General features: G+C 41.6%; 1 protein-coding gene across 3 annotated transcripts in view; it reads left to right on the top strand.

Annotated features, from left to right (window-relative positions):
• TMPRSS2 (transmembrane serine protease 2) overlaps positions 1–27,121 on the top strand; it is a 306,146-nt gene that overhangs the window by 219,427 nt on the left and 59,598 nt on the right. For all 3 annotated transcript variants that reach the window (XM_086935437.1, XM_086935438.1, XM_086935439.1), the window contains 2 exons: positions 15,402–15,445; positions 26,522–26,690. In XM_086935437.1, coding sequence (XP_086791563.1) covers positions 15,402–15,445; positions 26,522–26,690 — 213 coding nt within the window. The remainder of the gene's footprint in view (positions 1–15,401; positions 15,446–26,521; positions 26,691–27,121) is intronic.

Here is a 27,121-nt window from a genome sequence, read left to right as displayed (position 1 = left end):
GGGAGGCATGGCTTGGCAGTTCGGGCTGGACTGTTCCCATGAGGCGCAGGGTCAGACTGATTTGCATATAGCCATGTCTGAACTGGGGTGGCAGAGTGGGCTAAAGAACGGTGATGGATTAAACCCAGATCTTTTGACTGGGTGTGAGTGTTTGATTGGTTCAGATGCTCCGTCCATTGCCACCCCCTTTTGTACCGCTTTTGATCTATTCAAGTCAAGACCAATTTTAGAATAGGATAATGTTTCCGGAAGTGTTTCCAGGAATATCTGGTCTTGTGTTGCTTTTTCTATTGCTTTTCTTGGTATCTTTGCTTCTTCTGCTACTTGAGCACGTGGTGCTTTTGATGCATTAAGTTGCCAGAGCGACAATTCAGGTGCTTGAACTCGGTGCCCTTCATGTGAGACTGCGGGTGAAGTAGAGTGGCTTTTACTGTTGCAATAGTTGGTTGTTATGGTGTATATTTGGTCAGAACTTCTAGTAATGAATAAAGATTGAATCATTGATAGATGTTTTGGGATCGGTTTATAAGAAACTTTCTTTATGCTTTTTTTTTTTTAGAATTTACTGGTTCCAATAATGCTAATTGAGGAAGCTTTATCCAATTCGTGATGCAGTCCTTATGGCGGTTGGAACTGACTTTGACTTTGACTGCCTTGCGCTTGACTGTGTTCACTGTGCCCCCTGGCAGACCTGGCCAACTCCTGTTTCCCCATGTGTTGGATGTGGGTGATTAAATCCCTAGTTTCTTGTGGGATACACTTTCTGTGGACACATTAAACCATGCATCCAGTGGTTTGGGAACCTCCAAACTTTCTGTAAAATTATTCATACACTTTTGATAAGCCTGGGTATTTTTTGCCTTTAGTATCTCCCTTGTTTCTCACATCTGAGGAGTGAGAATATTTGATGCAATGCCTGTGGTAATAATGACATAGGAAAATGTTTTTGCTTTTCGCTTTTGCTATTTTACTATTTTGCCATTTTGTTGTTTTATTGTTTTTTTGGATTGTTTTGTTAGTTTGGTTGATTTGCTAAAAGGTTATTTATTGTTTTATTGGCTTGCTCTCTGCTCTTTGTTTCAGTCCGATCTTGCTGTCTGTGGAGAAGTGTGGCTCACTGGTTAGAAGTGGCAGACCCTGAAGCAGAGATCAGGCCCAGGACCAGGGTTCAATTCCCGATGCGGCAGGGTCTTCAGCTCAATGTCCGCGGACTCGATAATTCTCGCCTCAGCTCCTACTCTAATCATGGGTCCCACGCTGCAACTCTGGGCAATAGCTTGCTTAATCTCCACAACGGCCCCAACAACGCTGGGATGCCTGGCTTCACCTTGGGGGTGCCCAGTAGGGGCATCTCACAGGGAGAGCCAGGAAGGGTTCCACAGCGTTATACAGTGCCGGGACGCCCTGTTGCTGGGGCAGCTGTGCGCTTTACAAGTATACTACATTTACATTTACATTTACATTTACATTTGGTAAACTTGCACAAGTAGAAGGCCTGTGGTGAGCAATGGGTTTCAGTCCTCTACACTTGCCCCCTGATATTTTGAATTCCGGCAATGTCATTGGCCCTGATGCTCGCACTGATGCTCTCAGTACTCTTTTTCTTCCCTCCAATTATTGTAATTATCTCATTGCTCTTCTTTCTATCCCATTTGTCCTGATTTCCGAGCTATTTCCTGTTGTTCCTGTTTTTCTTTGCTGTTCCAGTCAATCCTGTCTGTGCAACAGTGCTTTTGAGAACTCAAGCAGCACAACCCCGGACTCTTGGGGTCCTCTGGGCTTTTGCCCGCTTGCTCTCCCGCGTTAATGTTAGCATAAGCTACTTTTGAGTTTCCATCGTCAAGGAGGACAAGGAACATAGAATGGATGTATTGAAGGGAAGAGAGGACGGGGGGAGCCACAGTGTGCAAGCTGCACTATATCCTCTCCAAGTCCAGATTAAAATCCTGTGGTGGTGAAAGATGTGGGCACAGGGGCAGGTGATGGGCTGGGACAGGGGCTGAACAAGAGAGAACCTCCGTGCCCTCCTCGGCTCCACTGAGCATAGCCGCAACTACCGGATGGTAGCTCCTTCAATGGATGGAGCAGCTAGTGCATACTAGCTGCTCCATCCATTGAAGGAGCTACCAGGCGGCAAGCGAGTATCGTGTGATCGACAAACGAGCAAGTAAGCAAGCCACAAGTAACGGTGGCAAACGAACCATTTTGGCAGTAAAGCTCAATATAAATAATATGACACTGTTCCTTCTGGACCTCAAGGCTCCGGACTCCCGCTCAGTCGTTCGCCTCGATTGCCGCACCTCACTGTTGGTACTTCCTCACTTCTCCACGTACGTGTCGCGTATCGCGAGAAGCTGCCGTCAAGTAAGTCAAACTAGAATGGAGAACGAACCGACAACTGTGTCATTTTATAGAGAGTTGATTTGTGTTTTCACAAATTAGTGATAATCCTCTCAAGTAAGCTCACCATTCACAGTGCCTAATTGATGTTATGATGAAGAATGCTTACTAGTGGACAGTCGTTCGAATCACAATGTGACTACATACTCATTTTACCCTGTGGTACCTTAGAGAAGTATTTGGACTGTTGCTTGTAACATAATTATAGTGTGTGTTTACATTACATGGGTAATGACCACCAAAGCTGTAGCTTTCTGTGACCTACAGAATATTTTGGAAAAATTAAATCCAGTTTATTTTAAATCACATTTTACAAATGTATTGGCTAAAAATTAACATGATTTATGAGCACATTTTAAGGGGCTACTCAACACGAAGAAGGGGAGAGGGCCATTAATGTTAAGACTCTACCACCCCAGGCCCCCAAATGATCTTAAATGTGCACACAAGAGGGGGTGTATAGAGTACACAACAAACACAAAACAGACAAATTTCTCTGTTTGAAAAAACTGCCCTCACTCATATATCGAAGTATGTGACATGCTTCATCATCGGACCTGCTTACAAAACGCCCTGGTGTAGCCACACTCAGGGCGAAGCATAAGGGAGGGGGAAAAATAATAAATTCCACACCACAAGACGTACAACCGAATAAACTCAACACATACAACACCTAACAAAAATTGTGGTGAAAGACTGTGCAAGACACCCTGTGGTTGAAACTGATAGTTCAAGGAAAGTGAATAAAACTGATTAAGGGTGCCAACTAAAAAAAGGGTTAATTTATTAGACGTTCCTTGGAACCTCTATTAGGATTAAAAGTAAAAAAAGGATGGGAAATGTCTTATAGAGGAAGTGAGGTTCCTCAAGACTTCCCTCCTACCACTGATAAAGTCAACATGTTTCGACCGTTAAGATTGTGCCTCAAAAGGTCACCCCTGTCTCCGTCAGGACTGTCGCAATCAGCGCCACTGTAGGCCCTCCCGTAATTCGGTTGCTAGACCCCCAGAACAGAGCAGGTCTTCTGCATCTGTACTCTTCTAAGTCACGTGTGGAGACTGATCCCAAAGTGCGGGAAAACACTCACTGGAAGGAAGCGAGAAGAGGTGATAAAAACACCATTTATCACAATCACTCTCTTCTTAACCCCCATCGAATTCCAGCATTTAGTTTATCATGATAGTAATAATGTGTTAAAAGAATATATCCAAACTAAAGCAGTGTCAATAACCTTGCTCTGCTTCTAACCCGGTCCTAGACACTGTCACCTCGGGATTTAAAGCATCAACCAATCGTTCACCCATTGTAATGATACCTTAAAAAGCCAAATACTGCCTGCATCCACTGCCACTTTCTGTACCCCCATGCCCCCTACACACACACACACACACACACACACACACACACACACACCAACCTCTCATAAGCATATTACTCGTGGTAATTGGCTCGGGTAAGTGTGCCCCTCTGTAATACTCACCGAGTTTATGAATTTCATAAACCCGAAGTGGTGTCCGGCAGGAGGGTCTCCCAAGAACACAATCTGGAAAAGAGTGAAGCGGGAGGCTATGTTATCATGTACTTCCTCACACCCGGTAACTCATCAGCAGTCCAAAATAGCCAATTACAGCCGCGGACCAATGGGTCCCATCAAAGGGCCCCTCTTGTCACTCTCTGCCCATGAGACCACCCCTTTACCAATCTCCTTACTGTTCCGAGGGCTCGCCCTGTCGTGTCTGCCTGTCAACCGGAACACCGCGCAGGTGGTGTTCGCGGCTTTCGGGCGATATTTAAGTAAGAGCTGGGCTATTCCTCCGCTGCAAAATCATGGCGTCCCACGTGATCCGAGCGTGGGTGTCATGACGTCCGGCGCAATGCGTGTGATACGCTTAGGGGCGCTGGGAGTTGTAGTAAAATCATACACAAAGGTGATTATATCCAATGACGGGCCCATTCAAGATCGTACTTAGCCTACACTTGCGCCATTATTCAAAAACTCGGATATATACCACAGAATCTTGCCTCATTCTCGCATGGAAAACTTTTCTGGACAATACAATCAGTAAATCTTGCTTCAATGATTGTCTGCATGGGACTGGTGTAAATTCCCCTATCAGACATGCATATCAGAATAATCCTATGTCCTGCGTGTGATGTTCACAATAAATTCCTGCTTTGGGGGATCCCCCTGGTGGTACGTACCCGTCCATCTGAATATAGTTGTTATAATACAGATGCACAAGAGGAGAGTAGATGTCACAGTATATCACAGTTGAAACTCCATGACACTGGCCCTCCCTACATCATACCAGACATACTCTTTTCCCGTTGTCAAGGGACTCTGGCACAAACCACAATGATCTAGAATGCAATCCCCAGTGGGCCCATACCCTACAGGTGTTGTTTCATGGTAGCCCTTATACAGAGGACGTACCTTCAGTATTGCGTGATAGTATGCTTGGACATGGTTAATATGATCCAAGTGCACATACACATATTTAGTATAATCCCAGTGCACACAGGACATGGGATAGATTAATTATCTCAGTTTGTTTGTGAAAGGCCTCCATGATACTAGTCTTATTTCAATAAAGACTGTCTACTTTCTACCCAGTGACTACCACGGAATCTCATCATTTAGTCCCACCAGATGACTCTTAAGGCGATACACCCATCTCTGTTCTCGTTGGAGTAACACCCTCTGGCCCTCTGCTTGATGTCTACCCGGTAAGACCCTCTCTATCACGGTCCATCTTAGATCTTCTATACTGTGTCCCGTTTCATGAAAGTGTGCTGTAAGTTTTGTATTTGTTTTGTCGCACCTTCCTACTGGTCATCCCCACATACATTTTCTGACATGGGCAGGTTATCAGGTAAATCACCACCTGGGAGTTACAGTTAGTGTGAGATCTCTGTTCCCAGGGTGTTCGGAGTCCTAGATCTATGGATTAGTGTTACTACATGCACCACATCGTGTGTGTCCCATCAGTTTAGGCAGGCCTGCCATCGTGGTGGTCTCCCTTGCTATCCCCAGGTCCCTGGGTCTAGTATGTATGAGGAGGTCTTTCAGATTTTGGCTCCGTCTGAAGGAGAAGAGAGGTGTCTCTATGTTCATGGCCGGTGTCATGGAGTTTCAACTGTGACATACTGTGACATCTACTCTCCTCTTGTGCATCTGTATTATAACAACTATATTCAGATGGACGGGTACGTACCACCAGGGGGACCCCCCCAAAACAGGAATTTATTGAGAACATCACACGCAGGACATAGGATCATTCTGATATGCATGTCTGATAGGGGAATTTACACCAGTCCCACGCAGACAATCATTGAAGCAAGATTTACTGATTGTATTGTCCAGAAAAGTTTTCCATGTGAGAATGAGGCAAGATTCTGTGGTATATATCCGAGTTTTTGAATAATGGCGCAAGTGTAGGCTAAGTACGATCTTGAAGGGGCCGTCCTTGGATATAAACACCTTTTGTGTATGATTTTACTACAACTCCCAGCGCCCCTAAGCGTATCACACGCATTGTGCCTGACGTCATGACACCTACGCTCAGATCACGTGGGATGCCATGATTTTGCAGCGGAGGAATAGCCCAGCTCTTGCTTAAATATCGCCCGAACGCCGCAAACACCACCTGCGCAATGTTCCGGTTGACAGGCAGACACGACAGGGCGAGCCCTCGGAACAGTAAGGAGATTGGTAAAGGGGTGGTCTCATGGGCAGATGGTGACAACAGGGGCCCTTTGATGGGACCCATTGGTCTGCAGCTGTAATTGGCTATTTTGGACTGCTGATGAGTTACCGGGTGTGAGGCTGTACATGATAACATAGCTTCCCGATTCACTCTTTTCCAGATTGTGTTCTTGGGAGACCCTCTTGCCGGACACCATCTTCGGGTTTATGAAATTCATAAACTCGGTGAGTATTACAGAGGGGCACACTTACCCGAGCCAATTACCACGAGTAATATGCTTATGAGAGGTTGGTGTGTGTGTGTTGGGGGGTATGGGGGTACAGAAAGTGGCAGTGGATGCACGCAGTATTTGGCTTTTTAAGGTATCGTTACAATGGGTGAACGATTGGTTGATGCTTTAAATCCCGAGAGGACAGTGTCTAGGACCGGGTTAGAAGCAAAGCAGGGTTATTGACACTGCTTTAGTTTGGATATATTCTTTCAACACATTATTACTATCACGATAAACTAAATGCTGGAATTAGATGGGGGTTAGGAAGAGAGTGATTGTGATAAATGGTGTTTTTATCACCTCTTCTCGCTTCCTTCCAGTGAGTGTTTTCCCACACAATTGGGATCAGTCTCCACACGTGACTTAGAAGAGTACGGATCCAGAAGACCTGCTCTGTTCTGGGGGTCCAGTAACAGAATTACGGGAGGGCCTACAGATCGCTGATTGCGACAGTCCTGACGAAGACCGGGGTGTCCTTTTGAGGCACAATCTTAACGGTCGAAACATGTTGACTTCAGCAGTGGTAGGAGGGAAGTCTTGAGGAACCTCACTTCCTCTATAAGACATTTCCCATCCTTTTTTTACTTTTAATCCTGATAGGGGTTCCAAGGAACGTCTAATAAAGTAACCCTTTTTTTAGTTGGCACCCTTAATCAGTTTAAATCACTTTCCTTGAACTGCACCTTTTGTTGCACTATCAGTTTCAACCACAGGGTGTCTTTCACAGTCTTTCACCACAATTTTTGTTACGTGTTGTATGTGTTGAGTTTATTCGGTTGTACGTCTTGTGGTGTGGAATTTATTATTTTTCCCCCTCCCTTATGCTCCGCCCTGAGTGTGGCTACACCAGGGCGTTTTGTAAGCAGGCCCAATGATGAAGCATGTCACATACTTCGATATGTGAGTGAGGGCAGTTTTTTCAAACAGAGAAATTTGTCTGTTTTGTGTTAGTTGTGTACTCTATACACCCCACTTGTGTGCACATTTTAAGGGGACCAAATTAAATATTCCAATACTTCAGTAAACAGCAGTTCTGAGGAGCATTCTTTACCTGAGCCTGTGACAAAAGGGTCGCCCAGTTGAAGAAACTTACTGAGTTTACAACATGCAGTCATATTTGTGCCACACTAAAAAACTATGAAAAGTTGACTCCAGAATAAGTAGCACAAATTTGAAATACTGTGTGAGGACATAATGCCAATTATCTCTATTCACTGACATGCAGAAATACGATTCTTGATTATTAAGTAGAGTGGAGAGCTTTGTGTGTGCTCCAACAAAGTTAGTAATCCAGTGCCATGCTAGCTAAATATATTTTCATTGAGAAAACCTAGGTTTACACATAAATGTGGTTTCACAAATCAAAAGAATTTTCCTCTGAAAACTACGTGTTAAGTATTTAAGAAGGAACATTAACAGCAAGTAATCAATCAGCAAAATCCCTCAAAATATTCAGTAATGCGAAGGAATGTTTAATAAACACACCAAAAGCACGCTTAAAAAATCAGATCAGGGCAACCACAAATTGATTTTTGAAGTCTAAGTAACAAAAAGCCTCAAGAAACAACAAAGCATGAATGTTGGTCAATGGGCAAGGGTGAGCATGGTTAGTTATAGTCTAGTGGTCCAACCTACTCAACAGATTTACCTTCTACAAATAAAGAAGTCAAAATTCTCTAGCGGGTCAAGGACTCTGATCTTCATGATGCACTAAATTCCCATGCCCACTCAAGCTTCGTCTTTTAGCACAAAAAGCTCAGAGCAAACATGAAAAACATAGCAATCATAGTTGCTTTGCTACCTGGATAACGTTACCTACCACCTTTTCCTGCTCCTGACTAAGAATGTTTGAATCCTCCTACAGGGGGAGATGGAGAGTCATAACAGGGCAGCGCTCCACAAAGCTGGATTACTTTTGCGAGATGTCCAGCTTCTTAGACTGCTTTTCCAGCTCCAAAAAGCTCTGAGCAGGATGACCCAGGACACCTTTATCATCAAGGCCTCACCTTCCTCTGGTAACCTTCTCCTGGTACTCCAAAGGCTTACTTTTGCCTATGTCACAGCTTTTCATGAATGCTCAAGTTCTTCACCCTGGCCTCTGCTCAAGCTCCCAATATAAGGAAGAGCTTTCAAGATGCCATGACACCAGCAGCAGTGGGAGGCAAACTCAACCACTCTTTGCAGTGAGGGCGCCTCCAAGTCTACTGGTCCGCTGGTTCTTCAAAAAGTTTCCCTTCTTGTCTTATATGATCCAGGGAAGGCCTGTTGGCCTGACCCTTAAGAGCACTTCCAGTCATTGGTTACAATGGAAAGCATGTAGGCCCCAGTCCTTCCCAACCACAGATGCTTCCAGCGGCTAATACTCATTTTGTCCTTTCTCCATTTCCACTTGTCTTCTGAGGTATCTTGCCTGAGAGATGCTTGTATAGTAGCAACTGGCAGGTAATTGGTGATAAAACATAAACCTGTCTTAAGATGTTTACACATGCCATTTCAGTCCTCATTTGTCGTACTCTCTCTCATTTTCACTGCAGAAAATCCAAATACAAATTTATTTTAGGGTCTTAAAAGATGGCATGAGCTGGTCTATGGCAATGAGATATTTCCTTCCATCCCAGCAAGAGGACTACTCAAACTAGGTCTGGGGTCAGGTCACTGTCTGTACTGACGGAGCCAGGCTGTGAATGGGGCATGCCTACTTCAAAGAAAGCCCATGACCGAGCCCTATTTAAGGTGAGCATGCCACTAATAGGTTCCAGAATTCTCTATGTGACTACTGCTGTCTTCTCCTCCCATTGCATTTTTAAATATTGAAAATGGTGTAGATTTATGTAACTAACTTCCCCCCATCATCCTGCCAGTGCTCTCTCAGCAGACCTGGTTCTCCCAAAGATCCTGTGTACTACCCTGATAGTAACTTCACCCCCATGCTCCAGCGATGGGGAATATAAATACTGTCGCTTTAGTGAAGGAGCATTCCACAGCCAGCCTGGTGACTGTTTAGGTTCCAGGCAGAGATAAACCACTAATTGGTAAACTAACCTCCAGTAGGTATCACACTGGCATCCGACCGGACAGCAGTCTTAGTCTAGGTACATGCGCACAATGTGAGAAGCACATAGTGTAGCTGAAGCTCAAGTCATAATACCCAAGATCAGAATGTCCAATGATGGTGAGAGTAGCTAGGTACTTCTGGAAGAGATATCTCAAGAAACAAGGTCTCACAATAGTGTACTCCTTGAGCTGCCTCTCTGGTGTTCAAGTGCAGAACTTATATAGTGCTGGGGTGCTTCCTGATTTCTCAGGCATCCCGGTAGAATATGGATTACCAGCTGGGTGTAGTTACTGACTCCTATATTGCTAACCATTGAGGCAAAATCCACTTGGGGCTGTGATTCCTCTAAACCATTGAGTAATGTAGATTTACATATGCTGTCCTTACTAAATGGATCAAAAAAGTTGTGTCTTCCCCCACACAGGCAATTACTTATCAGACCGAGCCTAGGATTCCCCTCTAAATCATACTATAAAAGAAAAATGTAAACTCTTGCAGTTTAATTACTTGCGCACATGGCTGGCAACAAACGATTGCACAACATGTCCCCGATGGTTCCACAATCCCGCTCTAGATGCATGGAAGAGATGACTGAATAGCATCTGTTACCACGCATGCCAAAAGAACGCGTGGCTTAACAACACAGTCAGTACCACGACTGTACCATTACCACAAGTTTCATTACAACGCAAGTCATTACAACGACTTGCTTTAGGGAAGCTCTGGACTTTGGAATAGTTTAAACTACTATTCCAACGCCAGTCGTTGCATCAGTAGAAATCCAACACCAGTTCCCTAAAGCAAGTACCTGTAATGAGTTGCATTGTAAAGGAGCTTGTGGCAACGTCGCAGTCGTGGTAATGACTGCGTTGTAAAGGCACTATGTTGTAATGCCTGCGTTGTAATAGATGTTTCCCGAAATGACTACCTTAGTCTACATGGTTTGGTGCTACCCGATAATACAGTTTTTCTAGTCTAAAGTTGGAGCAGTCACAGACTTTGACTGATAGAAATATTCCTAGCAGTCCAGACTATGCTTTTAGGCTGGACTTTTAGACCTGATGTCCTATATCATGGCAGTTTAATACAATAACAGATTCATTGACCTGGCCTTTTTGATAGCCAGCAGGGCCATTTCATGAAATTGCAGTCAACCGCTACGAAGACTTTTCAGGAATGAAGATCGGAAACACATACATGGGCACCCCACTTCACACAAATGCAAGTTGGGTGGTACTACTGTTGGACACAACGAGAGACAATATTTAGCACCCTCAGCCTGAAATCCCATGACTGCCCTGAGAAATGACATTACTCTCCATCCCTGAATCACGATCATATATTAGAATTCCAGTAAAATGGAACAGACTAATCAAGTTACCCCCCTATTACGGCTGGGAGTTCTGGATCAATCAATTGGGGTCTGCCTGTATAATTCCCCTCTCCTGTGGCCTCAAGTTTACATCGGTTTGTTAAAACACATGATTGCAGTGTGTAAACTCTTACATGCTGAATGCTTCAGCTCTAGAAAACCTTATTTTAGTCTATCTTAAATAGTACTTCTATTGCACATAATCATTTTGCCATTATGTCTGTCAAATGGTTCTTCTAATTTGCAAAAATGAATAAAGTTGATTTAAAAACATGCCCATTCCCACGTAGTCAGAGTAGTAGAGTTAACCTCCACTCCAAACTTGGTGACGGGTGGAGTCCCCCAGGATGTCCCCAGTTCACTACCCTCTTCAAAACATATGCAAAACTCAATGTTTCTATACCTGAAATTCTTGTCCTAGCCCCTTTTCTCCTGAAACAGATTGAATCTTCTCCGCCTTCTTTTTGGTTATTGCCTTCCTCAAAAGCTGTATTGAAAACCATCTGCCCTCCGCCTTAACTCTGTCCTATGCACAATTAAAATCCTTTTTTAATTTGAAGTTTATTAAAGTATAAAGAAGCAAAGACAGAAAATGAAGAAACAATCATAAGTTACAAAAAACAAGAAATCTCTCTTACAAAAAAGTAGAATTGATTAATAAATCTATACATAAAATATGGCAAACGATAATGCTCATGAACACAAGGGGAATGAGGTATAACCTGTAGAATAAAACACATAAGTGATATGAAAAATTAAATGCAATTAAGAAATGCAATCACGGTGGTTTTTGGACTTATTTATTTATTTATTTTGAAAGTTTTATATAGCGCGAACAAGATCTTCGCAGATATCAGAGCGCTTTACAGAGGAGGGGAGCATGTATACGCAGATACATCCATCATGTTAACAGTACATTGAAGTGATGTCATAAACAATCAAGTAATTCACTTTCAAAGTCAAAATACAAATACAAGGGTTCGAACAAGTAGTACAGATGAGTATCAACAGTGCGGACTTGAGAAGTAGGTGGGATCTGGGCAACTCTGGATAAATACTCGGTGAGGGGAAGCCATAAAAGATCACGTTTGATTGCGAGGGAAATGGGGGAAACAAAATTAGTGTCCAGACGATGATTAAAACAGACTGCATCCACCAAGCATTGAAGGAAACGTCATTAGCTTGTTTCCAATGAGATGTAATATGGTGTAAGGCAATGGCTATCAAAAGATCAATTAATTTATGGTTATGGGACGAATTGACAAAAATAGGAGAAAGAGAACCTAGAAAAATGTTAACAATGGAAAAGGAAAAACAAAAATTAAAAATCTTTTGAAACTGGGATCATACCAGTTGCCAAAAACGAAAAATGGGAGGACTATCGAACAACATATGCTTCAAATCAGCTGAAGAGCAGGAACAGGACCAACAAGTGGAGGGAGTGTCTGAGGAAAACGATGACTGAAGTAATGGAGTAAATAATGTGCGATTATAAACAAAAAATAAGGTTTGGGTAGTGTTAGCAGCTCTGGAGGTACTATGAATTTTTGACCAAGGGCCCGATGTAGGTAAATCTTTTTTACCACTTCATAAATACCGATTCATACCGAATCGGTATTTAAGAAGTGGTAAAAAAGAGAAGGGCAGATGTAGGTAATATTATTTTAAAAATTACCGAATCGGAAGGAATCGGTATTTACCGATTCGGTAAATACCGAATCAGTAATGCCCATTGATTCCTATGGGCATTGAAGCCCATAGGAATCAATGGGCATTACCGAATCGGTATTTATCGATTCGGTAATTACCGATTTCTGCAAGGGTGCAGGGGGTGTCACTTTGACACCCTCTAGCACCCCCAATACTGGCTTGTGTGCCATGTGGCACACAGACATGCCCTAAGGGCATGTCTGCCTGTCACATGGCATAGGTGTGCATGCACACATGTGCATGCACACCTGGATTCGGTAATTTAACACCCAATTGGATTGGGTGTTAAAATACCGAATCTGAAGGGCCTGTGGGACTGAAAGTAGTCCCACCTACATCCCGATTTTTAAAAATCGGTAAACTTACCGATTCGGTATTTTTCCGGTTCGGTAATTTTACCGAATTGGTAAAATACCGAATCGGACAAAAAAAGGTCCCCTACATCTCAGTAGGCCAAATACCGGTCGGAAACGGCCGAAATCGGCCGTTTCCGACCGGTATTTGGTACCTACATCGGGCCCCAAATGTTATCCCATAAAGTGAAGGACCAAACTTGAGAGAAATCTTTTTCCCAAGCCAACTCAACCCTAGACTTGATACGATCAGTAGAAGATTGAATAGATTTATAGAGAAAAGAAACAGAAGGGGACTGATCAAGTGCATTGGAAACAGGAAGATATGTTGTAGGGATAGAATTTGTAGTAGGAAGTGAAGAAAGGTATTGGTTAAGAGAGGGAATCAGTGACATATATCGTGCACGAGAAGAGGAGGGCAACGAGAATTGTTTTTGGAGGTCCTGAAAAGGAAGAGGTTGATTATCCACAAGAAGTTGAGAGATCCATTTTAAACCAAGAGAATGCCAGGTTTTCCAATATAATGAGCGATTACGAATTTTGAGGAGTTTATTATGCCAAATAGGTTGGATATGGGTGGAGGAAGCAGATGGATAAGAGGATGGTAAGTAAGGTTGAAGAAGAGAACGAGAACGGGAGATGATGGGGGAGCGAAGAGACGTTACGTTAGAAGTGAAGGAAAGAACCTCACTAAAATCAAAAGGATGAAGGAAAGAAGATTCTAGCTTTAGCCAAAGAGGGGGATAAAAAGGGAGGTCCGAAGAGAGCCAACGCAAAGCTTGCTTTAATGAAAAAGCGTTATGATAAGATTTGAAACTAGGAAATTTAACCCCTCCTAGTGATTTATCTTTTTTCAAAGCAGAAAGGGCTATTCGAGATTTCTTACCCTTCCACAAAAATTTAAGCAGAATAGATTCTATCGACTTGAAGTAATGGTCTGGAATGTGACACAATTAAAATCCTAATGCAAGAAAAATCCTAGGAGTTGAACTTAGGGGATCTAGCATTGAAGGTCCTGAGAAAAGCCACAAGACCTTTCGTTGGGCTGATAATTGGTGGCTGAAACATGTAAACCTGTGTTTAATGCAGGAGATCACAAAATGCCCCATTAGCATCAGCCGTGGTTTTTAATCTTGTCAGAGTGCCCTGTATCCGAATAAAATTGTTAAGAAAGGACTCGAGACAATGTTTATCTGTAGCACGATCAAGAGTATCCCTTAGAAGAGCTCCCTTCGATGGAAGGTGAAGCCCACCCAGACAGATTAGGTGTCTGGGTGAGGACTCAGTGATGAAGCCTGCCACCAGATAGTGCTAGTGGGTAAGTGTCCTTTTACAAATAGTAAGGATTTCCCCTCAAGGGATGGTGGGAGGATACGATTAAGTGTTTAGTTCAAATGATGTGGCTCCCCTTCCCTTTTGCTCAATAATTATGCATGGCAGAAGAGCGAACCCACTTTAAATACCTCTAGCTCCCCCTTCTTTGAGTATATCGTTATGCGCAGTTCAGTTGCCACCATGAAGATTCTTCATTTGCTTTGCGAGTAAAACTCTAGTTTCAGTGTGTATTTTTGTTGTGCTCCTTGTCTTTGTCCTGCATTTACTCCCACCTTCTTTTCCACCAGTAGTTTTCCTTTTTCATCCTTTTCCTTTTATAAAAAATATTAAATTAACAGAAATGCAATTTCTGATCTTCTTTTGGCACCGACCAATAAGAATTACATTTTCCTGGCAACCCTTTTATCACACTCACTCACAACTACGACCTACGACCATAGGGAATAGAAGGTTTCATAGCTTATTGACTACTTCGCAATCGGGGGTGGGGAAGAATGAAAGCTGAAATGTAACTCATTGTGTATTAAGCAGAACCTCTTGCCCACCTTCTGTCCCCTAGTAGCATCGCTGGCCTTACAAACCAGCCTTGTTACAGTCGCCCTCCCGCAGAATGGCCAGTTGGCCAACTGGCAAGACTGGCCATAATGGTGACATCACATACACACTATACTGAAGGGTTCTCTTGATTTACCACTCATAATCGGACAACCAGTTTTGTAGAAGCTCCTGCTTCCAGCATAGCCCTAATTGTGGACCAACTGCGTCAGCGGAATACCTGCTGCTCAAAAAGTCCACAGAATCATGTATTAACCGAAGGAAAAGAATTTGAAGTAGTTGCTAGCCAAATTAGAGCTATGTAAGTATAAGAGATCTGAGTGTAACCAAAGGGGTCACAGGTTTGTATCCCTAAAGGACTCCTTATGTTCTTTATAGTTCCAAAAGTGACTAAATATGAGAAAACTGGGGACATGGTAAAAGCTGTTTTAAACCATCTTAAATACCTGTGCAATTAAGATTATATGGCTTGGGTGGTTGGACAGACTGACAGACTGATAATCAGCAAATTGACCGTTGAGGAAAAATATCTACCAGAATATAATATCTAAAGAAAATGTCTATTTTGGATATGTTAATTTCAATGTTATCATTCCTTTCTGAGACGTATTGACCTTCAATTTCTTTAAAATTTATTTTACAGTAACTCCTGCCCCTCTAATAATGTGGTGTCCCTGCGCTGCATAAGTAAGTATTATTTTACCAGAATCAGTGAATGAATGAACATTGGTGGTCATGTTAAAAAAGGGAGAAATCTCACTGTTACTTATTGTATTGGCCACTGATTGCGACAAAATAAATAAAATGTGAGACAAAATAAAGGAGTCAGCTCATGTGTGTAGAGGTAGCCCAGTCACCAAATCACAGAACTCTTATCACTGAAAGGAAATGAAGGCTCCTCGTCAGCGTTCTGGCCTTGTAATCACCAGTTTCCAAGAATCTCACAAGGAATCTCTTGAAGTAATATTTCCTCCCACTGCATCACCAGTGATAGTTTTTGAATAACACACAGGGCTGAATAGAGGGGAGGGGGGAGGGCACTATTTTTTGGGGATCCAGAACTTGTTTTGATGCAGAATTTATTTTGTATATATGTACTGATATTTAAACATTTGAAGACTATTATGTTTCTTGTTTTCACTTTTTATGGCACTTTGAGATTAATGGATTTGCCCAGATTAACACTACTTTTGTACTGTAACGAAGATTAGAGATCAAGTTCCTACACTTTTTTGTTTTATAAGTTTGAAGATATTCAAAAGGCGAGTTCTGTCATTTGCAATGCAGGGGTACATAAAGCAGCTTTGTAGCGCAGGACCCGAAAACTGTTCGAAAAGTGGAAGAACCACTCAAAACTAGGAAAAATTAATTGAGAAAAGCCTGGCAGGCAGCATGTAACGTCAACTATGAAAATGATGCTCTGTCACTTTCAGGAGACGGCAGCCTCCATATCCCATCCAGCCATGTACCGGAAGTTACGACAGAAGCTCAAGTATATTTTATGGCTTGTGGAGAAGGATCTCAGAACATAATCTGGGCTGGGTTGTTACCCTTTTCTGAGTGGAATTTTCCAAATATTTCTATTTTATTTGACATCGTTTAATGTTTTGTTTGTGGCCACTTTCTTAAAGAAATGTTTCGGTAATTTTTTCCAAAATACATCCATTATTTGTGAAGTGTCTCTCCTGTTGGAGGAAGACGATTCCCACAACTTGTTTGAGGGTTGTCTCGCCCCCTCACATTCCTCAAAGGATTGTGTATTTTGCAGCACGTTCATCAAAAGAACCCTAAATTACAGGGAAGGAATTAGTTTGAGTGGCAAGAAAAAAGATCTCAAAGCTGTAGAGAAGGGCTGCCAGCAAAGGTAACTCTTCCACTACTCCTAAAAATGCTCCCAATAGTAAATCATTAACTCTAACCCCAGACCGTGTTGTGCTGCCTTTTGATTAAGCTTTTCATATACAAAAAATACATACCTACAATAGTTATAGGCACAACTGCAGCCAGAACACCATCAGACTTGAGACAAAGAAATGTAAATTTAGTTAAAAAAAAAACAAGGCAACCAGCCTTTTCCATCTATGCACCTAGGATGAGTGACTAAACCACGATTCCCAATAGCACAGGTGGACAACTCAAAGGCACCTGAAGAGGGAGCAGCTTAAGGCAGTGCTTTCTTAGCGCCACCCAGTCTGTGCTCTGTCTTTCGGATGTGCTTCTGGGAAGAATAGTGCAGACATCAGTGGCAGGCATCCTACCTCTGCATGTAGTGATCTACAGCTGTCTACGTTTATTATAAATGGTGGCCAGCTTTGAAGGGGCTTTCAATTAAGATAATTAAAATGTGATAGGAAGAGGTGTGGCTCTGCGGCCAGGCGACTGACACCGGACGCTGGGGCTCACGGTTCGATCCCCGGCACCAGCGGCAGATCAGACAAGGACATTGTGACTCTGGGCAAAAGCTCACTTAATCTTCCAGAAGGCCCCCACTGCCGGGATGCCTCCGGGTAGCTGTGCGCTTTACAAATACTGGATTTACATTTACATTTTTTTTTTTACATAGCCGCCATTTATTCAAATAACTGTAGAAAGCTTAGCGTGCCAGTGCTTGTCCCGCTAGGCAACCTGTCACTAGCGTGAAGAGGTAGGCCGGTGTCTTCCTTTAAATACATTGAATGCCTACTGGCAGGCGCGCAACACCCATTGAACTCACCGGGCTCCAGGTCCCCCCACCCCCCGTCATGTGTGTCAGCCCGGGATGAGACAAATCCGGGGCACACACAGAGCCGTACCTGATCGTTTAACAGGTCTTTAAAAGACCATTTGAATGGTAATTAGGCCTTACTGTTGTTTCACCCCTTGTTGGAGGCCCTGCAGCTCCACTCTGCCTACTGATTAAAGGTTCAGTCCACCCCGAAATTTATTCTTAGCCCCCCCCCCCGAAATTTGGCTCTCCTTGCGCCTCTGCCTACTGGTGTGTGCTGGTCCTGGTATAATATTATCCCAGCTCCATCACCACCACTGCTCTGATCGCCCCACATGTGAACTTTGGTGACACACCACAAACCCCCACCAGAGAAGCTTGCACTCACCCTATGCCATCCCTTTCGTACACTTATTTTCATGCTCTCCCCCCATACGGCCCCTAAACTTTCAGTGCTGTCTGAAAGTCCCGGAGGGGTCAAAGATACTGGCGCATCCCTGCACACTGGATCACATGGAGGATCGCGGTGTTGATGGTGCTCTTCGCCGCTGAGAGATCATCGTCATCATACTACAGTTGCAAGAACAAAGGCAATAGGCTTTCCTTTAGTGTGCTAATTTATATATTTTTTAAAGGCATGCTCAAATGCTGTTTGCGCCTGCTAGCATATTAATGCCATACTTACTGGATCCACCGATACTTGTTTTACATAGTGGAGATGAAAACTCAAAACACAATTCTTTATTTAGTTTTGCTAATGTAGGGCTGAAATATTTCTAACTCTGCTCATTCTGTGAATATGAATACAATCTGCCACAGCATTTCCCTTTTCTGATACTGAATTAAATATGCTGTGTGCGTCTAAATTGTGTTGATTATCCCCACCACACCTATTTTATTACAATCAAAGCACTGTTGATCTATTGTTTATTGATATTTCAGCTTGCTGTATCTTAGGTCAATGACTCTGAGAGTCACAAATTATAGAGCAAAGTCCCAAATGGGACTCCTTTATTTACGGTTCATAAAGTGCATGCTGTAAAGTCCCTCAGCAACAATTACCTCAAAACAAGATAGGCATATTTATTGGAAATATTTACTTACCGCATAAAGGTTTGGTTTGATAAATAATAAACTTATATTATCACTAACTACTAGTCAATATACCTGCGGAGTTGTGCAGTAACCAGTGAGATGATTGTTTAAAAATATAAAGTTAAAACCGACCCAGTCTGTTGTCTCAATGACAATCACATAAAAAATATATACACATTACTTTTAATCTGTCGAGAGAAGGTATGAAGACGTTTCCACCTCCAATGTCCATCTTGCAACAGGGTCATCATCAGGATGGGAGGATGTGCTTTTCATATCTGGTCACCATTTGCAAGTCATTCTGAAGCCACCCTCATAAAATGGGACAATTCAGAAAAGTGGGTACGTTATCTGAAGCAGGCAAAAGAAGTGCTATAAATGGGGACTGTTGATTTCCCACAAATCATTGTGGATCTCAATAGATTGTCACAATCTTTATCAATTCCTGACTATCTTGATTCCATTCTTCTTTTTCAAATGTTTACTCTCTCAAATCTCTACCCTTACAACCTTGTCCAGCCCCTTCTCTTTCCTCTACCCATAACTTCTTTTGAAAACTGAGATGCACTGAAAGTAGATCATCTCCATCAGATTCTTCCATCTTGCCCTCTCACACGTTCTTTATGTTGTGTTATACTTTTTCTTTACAGAACTTGTTGCTACTTATTGGGTCTGCCGCACACCTGTTTCTTCACCCCCAGTTGCCCTCTCTTTGAATCGTATTTGGTCTGTCTTTGTTATTCTTTTGGCATATGTTATTCTCTTGTTTGTTTATCACTTGTCAAAAATCCCTGTTTTTTAAAAAAAATGGCTCCTCCAATTTGGAGGAAAGGAGGGCAGAAGATTAGGGGGATTGGTTGCTGATCTTCGATCCAAACACTTCTTATCTAATAGGTGCCCCAGAACCTGACCAAAAGGTATGTGATTCCTGCACATCACTTCATCTCCTTGTGCCTGACAATGTAAATAAGTGTACAAAATTATACATGCAAGTTCGTAGTTTGTAAATGTGTAATGTAACAGTGAAGTACTGCCAAGCATTGCCCCAATTACATGTTCCCTCTCCCCTGCCTCTTGCATCCTTGTCTCTGTAAAAATGTTTCAACTGACCCCGTCCACCATTCAGGTCTGTCTACAGCACATCATGCTGAATGCTTCTGGTACTATGAAATATTCTCGGTAAAGTGCTCCACAGATCCTTGAAGTTCAACCCCTTCTTTATCATTTTCTAAAAATGAATTACAAAATCAATGCTGTATCTATCCCCATCCCACTAATTGTGAAATTAATTCACCAGTTTCTAAATATGTCCTCAACCGTCTTGTTCATTCTAAATTCTCCACTTATTTTGGGGGGCACGTTTTTCTCCCTTCAGTCTAGTCTTCCGTCTTCTATTTCTAGCAAAACTGATTTTCACTCAGTAACAAACCATTGTGCAAAAAAAAAAAAGAAATTCAACTCTTCCAACTTTGCTCATTCTTGTTGCTTTGTTTTTCTACAGTAGTTTGCAACTGTTCACTACCTTTTTAGTGGCTTTAATCTTGCCTGGTTCAATTCCTACCTTCTTTGCAGTGCAGTTCTTTTTCTGAGTCAGGTCCGTCACCCTTTTCGCATTTCACTCAGGGCCATAGCCAAGGGGGTCCAGCAAAGCCCGGCACCCCCGTCATGATGCTTGGCTCCCCCAAATGTCCTTGGGAGTATGCAGGTGAAAATGAGATTTTGAAAGAAATGCTTAGTACAATCCACACATTTTTTGTCCCTGGAGAAACACAGAATGTATGCTAAAGTGTGCTCCAGTGAGGAATAAATATTTCTTAAGAAAAATACTTAGCATTAGTGTTATGACAATGAGGAAAGCAACTTACTCTTCCAATTAAACACTCCAATTTCAGAAGGTGACGATTTGTGTTCCAATAAGTGGCTGGGAACTGTACAATTCATGGGCGCCTAGATGCTCCTTGGAGCGATTGTTGCGCTATACAAATTGGCATTTACATTACATTACATTACATAAGTACAACACATGCAACCTGGACTAGAGTAAAAGTAAGAAGTTCATATTGATATTGCATCTGGAAATTAATATGCAGGTGTGTTGCTGGGAATCACTTTCAGGATGGCATAAACTGCAGCTTCGAATTAAAAACGCAAGGCAGGGCTACAATAAATTTAAATGAACCTAGACTCAAGATAAATTAAACCATAAAAACAATCGTAGTTTGGGACATATTAGAATTCATAAAATGTAAATTAGACTTTGGAAAACAATTGTATTGAATTGTACTGTTTTTTTACGTAGCAAGGAGCCTGTCCCTCGCAAGGTCTAAATCACGTTTCTGGATAGTCTGATTTCATTAGTAATATACTGCTCTATACCAGTGACACCGATATTGAAGCACGCAATTTGCATCAGCTGCTTGGGGCATCGTTGAAAGGGTGGTTTTGTGGTTAGACCTTTATTGGACTGGTTAGGTGAAGAGTGTGAGGTATAATAGTAGAGGATGAGCTGTAGACGCAGGTCTCCGCATCAGCTCAACCTCCTGTGATTCCGGGCAAATCAAGCAATCTCTCTGTGCCTAAAATAAATAAACAAATGTGACATTGTTTAAAGCAACTGGTGCTCTTGTAAAGCACTCCAATACCTTCGGGTTGAGTTTGCGAGATATAAAACTGTAACAATTAAAGACTATAAATGAAATAAGTCAAATATGATGGCATAGTGGGCATATGTCACATGGAGTGTTGCAGAGGGTGTAAGTAACACTCAGTCACACCTGCATGCACTCCAGATGGAGCCCACTGTTCATGTCCATCAGAATGGACATAGAATACAGCTCTGACCAACTACCAACCAGAGACCATATGTATATTGGAGGCATTGTTAAATCACAAGTAGTATTAATAAAAGGATTACATTTTCCCTGCCGTTCATTATAAAGATATTGCAAGTCTCCAAGGAGTTCCCAGGCTATATAGAGAAGCAAAGCCGAAGGACAAGTATAACATCCTGCTTCCTGTAGACATCTTAAAACCATGGACCTATATAATCAAAGATGTTACAAAATGCACCACAGCAACCACATTTTTTGCACTGTGTCGTGTGACAAGGAGAGAGGAGAAAAGCACCATATCTACAGAGATATGGGACTCTCCTCCTCTCTTCCTAGTGGCAACGCACAATCAGGCTGCTGAGTGCCATGCACACACATTTATATCATTTTGCAAGGGCATCTGCATGAGTCTTGCATATGTTTTGTACTGGAAGGTCACATTTTCAGTACAAAAAACTATGCATAGACTCTCACTTCAGATGTATGCTGTGCAGGGCAGCACACATGCAAAGTGGAAAACATTAGGAGAAATAAAAGCATTTCCCCTTTTAATGCCTGTTTCAAAATGTCATTATTCTTGGCACAAAACCTTGCCTACTATTGTAAGTAAATAGGGGTTTTCCATACAAAAAACATGGATGGTTGCATGAGAACACACATATACAACCCATGCAATAACCCCTTTGCAGTGCAACACACATGCCAAGTGGGAACAGTTAGAAGAAATAAGAGTTTCTCCTTTTTAATGCCTGTAACCCATGCAACACCCACCTTTGCAGAGTAATGCAAAACTAAGGGCTTCAATGCGTTTCTTTGAGGAAACTAAAGTTTTGGTATGGAAAGTAAATTAAAAAAAACGAATTGCACAGGTTTGCTTCATATTTTTGACACAAAAGCAGCACACAATGTTTCGTTATCTGGGCCTTGGTGCCTTGCGCTTTCATGTTCATTACAGATAAGAAGTATGAAAGCAAAATCTGTAGTGCAAAATTAAGCACACCAAATGAACATACTCATTTAAAAAAATATATATAATAGAATCAGTTTATTGCAAGTCAGGTTAAAAAGGCTGTGGACAAATTGTGTAGAAACTTAGAGATTCTAACTTTCTTGCAATGACCTACAGTGTGGAAAAAATAAACACCTTTGCATGAATATCTCTTCATTGCTGTTCACCTTTTCTTTTTAGAAAAATATATTAAAAGGAATAGCCAGCTCTCCTTTTTCATGGGGTAAACTGCCTTTTATACTGGCTGCTGGCAGCAGGCATTCTGATGTCTGAACTCAACTGTAGTAACTGTTATAGCTGAGCAGCTATGTTGTTTCTTTATTATAGATGACTAGATGTGTCCCAACTAAATGGGTACAAAGAAATGTGGCATGGGCATTTATACAGGGATTGGAGGTTTCAGCTTATTATGTGGAATCTTTCTAGAAGCATCAGGGAGAAACCGAAGAACAACTAATTGGAGGAGCTGTTTGAACATTATACATCAATCTTTTCTCAGTAGGAACATGGAGTAATCCATTGGAGGGATTGTTAAACTACAAAGGAGTCTATCCATGTGTGACATGGAATCAACAACTAAAACACTAGTGTATGGAGTTCAACCAGGGTGGAGTGGGGAGTGACTCGGAAAATAAGAGAACAGAGATGTAAGGGAACCAAACCCTGGCTGAAGCCCTCACATGTATCAGGCCCAAACAGGGAACACACCACAGACAGACAATTTTATCCTTCTTCCTTTTAGTTGAATGCTGAGATGGACATGTTGAAGGAGAGATAAAATAAGTGAGCGGAGTAACATTTACTAGAGGGAGGACGGAAGGGATGATCTGCAGCAGGCTCAACTACTTCATCTGCAGGGCAATAGAATAAGAGAAGAGAGATAGAGGGGGACCAAACCCTGGCTGAAATCCTCGCATTGATCAGGCACAAACGGGGAACACACCGCAGACAGACTATTTTAACCTTCTTCTTTTTAGTTGGATGCCGAGATGGATACGTTGAAGGAGAGATAAAATAAGTGAGCTGAGCAACATTTACCAGTGGGAGGAAGGAAGGGCTGGTTTGCAGTAGGCGCACCTACTTCACCTGCAGGTCAGTAGAGATATTAAGAGACCAGCCCTTAAGATTAGTTCATTACATGGATTTAAGTTGTCTAATTGGAATAAGATAGCCTATCTATTTCGCACTTACTCACAAATACCTGTCAACTGTCAACTGTCACCGTTGACATTTTGAGCCACACCACCTTGTAGCCACGAACACTTTTCAATAAGCAACTCATACATTGTTTGATAAATTGAGTCTACAAATTCCAGAATACAAATAAGGTGTTGGTTAAAAAGCACAACTGAATGAAGTCTGTCCTGCTTTTTGGGGCCAGATTGCAGTCCTGACCACCTCCTCACTTAGCTGCAGACATTAGGCCATTGCATCAAGCCAATTTGTTTTCTTCTGCTGGAAATATAAAAATGTTGCTCCAAGGAGAGAGATCCCCACTCGCCCCCCAGGAGCAACAGCAAGCATTGAAAAATACCCTGCCCCTGTTCTTTGTGTATGTTGTGCTGAGATCTAAGGGGGGAAGGAACAGTTTCCCTATCTCTTTGAACCAATAACAAAAAGAAGTGTGATAATAATAGAAATCTGTTATTTGTATAACTCTCTGCAAAGGACATTTATTATGTAATTATTAGTAGCAATTCATAACAGAAACCTATGACCAGATGTACATAATTTGCATAATATATTTTTGTGGCAGTTACATTATTTGGTGAACTGAACTATGTAATAATAGGTTGGTTTGCACAATAAGGATTTGGAGTGAGGCACAATCCTACCTACCCCATTGCTCTTCATGAATTTGGTATCAAATTGTGATTTACTTCAGTGGATGTCCATTAGAGGAATGGTGGCCTGCTGTCAGCAGATTACCATGTTTGATCTTGTTTTCAATATTTTTTTGTTTTAAATGTAGCCACTTTGTCTTGAAAGAAACAGTGCTGCATTTAAAATCTTGTTTATTAAAGTTCCACTGGACCACTTCCCACTCCAAACCTTTGGTTTACATTCACAACAGGAAAGTGTCTTAAGGTGACCACTTCGCCTTTGTGAATGGATTGCAACCACCTTTGAAGAGTTGGTAACCTAAGAATGGTTTGCAACCCAATTATGTACGCAAACAATTGTTACATAACATGTTTAAATGGAACAGGGATGCTAGACCCGCTCCTTCCAAATTTCGATTTGGTATGCATTTCTAAACCCTTTTTTGTGATTTGGCAAGAGGGTGCTTAGCAATCTCTTGTTTCTGTGATGGTTAACAAAGAAATGGTCCTTGTGTTCACTATCCAAACTAAAAACCTTCTGTGAGGCCTTCCTACACTATCCAAAAATGTATACACTTACTCTCACTGCATGTCCTGCTTCCAGCTGTCTTTACAATCTTACCAACATGTAAACATTTTCAAACAATTCAATGAGAAAGCTTATTTCCCCATCTACTAAACCACTCTTATGTTGCCGGCATTGCTCTGGGCATTGCCCCCCAAACAAATATTCCTGGCTACGGGCCTGATTTTACTTTGGTGTATCACAGTTTGCCCCTTGTCCCATCCTTACCTCTACCCTTTTCTATTTATCTAGGTAGGTTATATATTTAAAAATAAATTGTGCTAGGACCTTTTTATACCAATGAGCTGCTCTAATTGTAATTGTATATAACAACAAACAAGGGCTTTGGCTCATCCACAGTAAAGCAGAGTCCAATACTAGAGTAAACAAAAGAAGTGCAAATACTGTGACTGATTTCACAGACAACGAACAATTCAATTGGGAACCAGACTAACAATGAATCAATTGCTAGTCGGCTGTTGAAATAAATCAAATATATTTATTTTGATATTTTGATATACCTTATTTTTTGTATAGACAAACAGACATTGGCAAAATACTTTTTGTATTTATATATATATATATATATAAAAAGACAGACAAAAAATAAATGAAATTGTAATTGTAAACTAATTGTAATTGTAGCACAAACCATGTGGATACCGTTATATTCTGAAGCACAGGGGTTCTGTGTTGTAACAGTCTGGCCCACCCCTCAGAGTCCTGTCCAACCTCTGGTACCATACTTGACACCAAATGTAGAACACAATGTGTCCCTCTTAAAAATAAGACCCAGACAGAATGAAAATGTTACACTTAAAGAAGAACGCACTACTGTATAGGGCTAATATTGCTGCTATTTATTGATTTGTAAGTAAGTAATTTTATTTGAAAAGTTAATTAAAACCGTTGCAATACAAAATAACATCAAGTTAAAACAGTTGTACATCAAAAAGCCTCATAGTACACAGTAGAAAAAAATCCAATTCATATCAGAGAAACAGATTCTCCTAATCAAGTTATTATCAGTTTTCTAGGTTGAAGATACCTAATTCCAGTCCATTTATTCCCTTCAATACTACTTCAATAAAAGTGCACAAAATACTTTAGACTGTAGTAAACTGCATTACTGTCAAGATTATCCTGTATAGGAAAACAATCCCTTGTAGATGCTGTAGGAGGAGCTTAAAGACGATAATTAACTGACTTATGACCTCTAATATCACAATTAACTTTCTTGTGACATGAAATGTATTGTATTCAAAGATGACTTTAATTATCAAACTAGCACACCACCATCTGCCTACAAAAATATGTAAGTGAGACATACAAGGTTACCATCCAATAAATATAACTCTTATATATAACCACCACTTATTTATATGTGGCAAATCCTCATATAAAAAATAAAAACATTTCACAGACCAAATACTCACTAACAAGCAACCAAACTAAAATGTTCCTTTCTAAGAAACCAAGAGAGTTTATTCTTGAAGGGAGGCACTATTACTCCCCAGCCCCTTATATGACAAGTGCCCGAGTTTTAGTCCCATTGAGGTGCCTGATTCTAATTTAAATTGCCACACTTGTTTGCTTTTTGTTAATCCTGTGGAATGTTATGGGTTAATTTACTTCTCAAGATGCCGCTGCATGACTTTCCCCATACAAAGCTGCTAATTGATTTTTTTATGCTTGATACTATGTACTAAGGCTTGATGTTCTTGTGTTGAGTGCAGATTGTGGCGCGTCTGCGATGCCGATCAGCAGTAGGATTGTTGGTGGGTCAGTTGCCTCGCCTGGGGACTGGCCATGGCAGGTCAGTCTCCAGTTTCAAGGGATACATCTATGTGGAGGCTCTATTATCACCCCATACTGGATAGTGACAGCAGCTCACTGTGTGGAAGGGTAAGCACCATATTTTCCTAAACAGTTTTTTCACCAGTAATCATTACTTTGTTTCAGCTCCTTGCCAACCAATTTTCATAAATGATCATCAATCTTTCATGGATTTTGATACTATCAACCACGTTTGCAGAGTTCAAATGTACTATACTTAACTTTTATCCTAGGTATACAGTTTTGCTTACCTGCTAATAAAAACTCAGTAGGTTAATTTGGTAAGATGATGTAATGAAGAAATGGGGCAGCAGAGAAGGGACTATCAGCATCAGCAAAGAGCCAGAAACTGAAATGATGTGGAGGGAACTAGAGTCAGGATGGGAAACTGGGATAGGGTCTAAGGAACGCGAATTAAAAAAACACAACACGGAATTGCCAGATTTTAATGTCACATTGAACAAGCACTGGTAAATTCAATAAATGTGGCTTTTTTGTAA

Source organism: Lissotriton vulgaris, chromosome 8, assembly GCF_964263255.1.
Source record: "Lissotriton vulgaris chromosome 8, aLisVul1.2, whole genome shotgun sequence".
NCBI classification, from domain to species: Eukaryota; Metazoa; Chordata; class Amphibia; order Caudata; family Salamandridae; genus Lissotriton; species Lissotriton vulgaris.
Note: the sequence above shows the minus strand (reverse complement) of the source record. Positions and strands in the feature narration are given on the sequence as shown.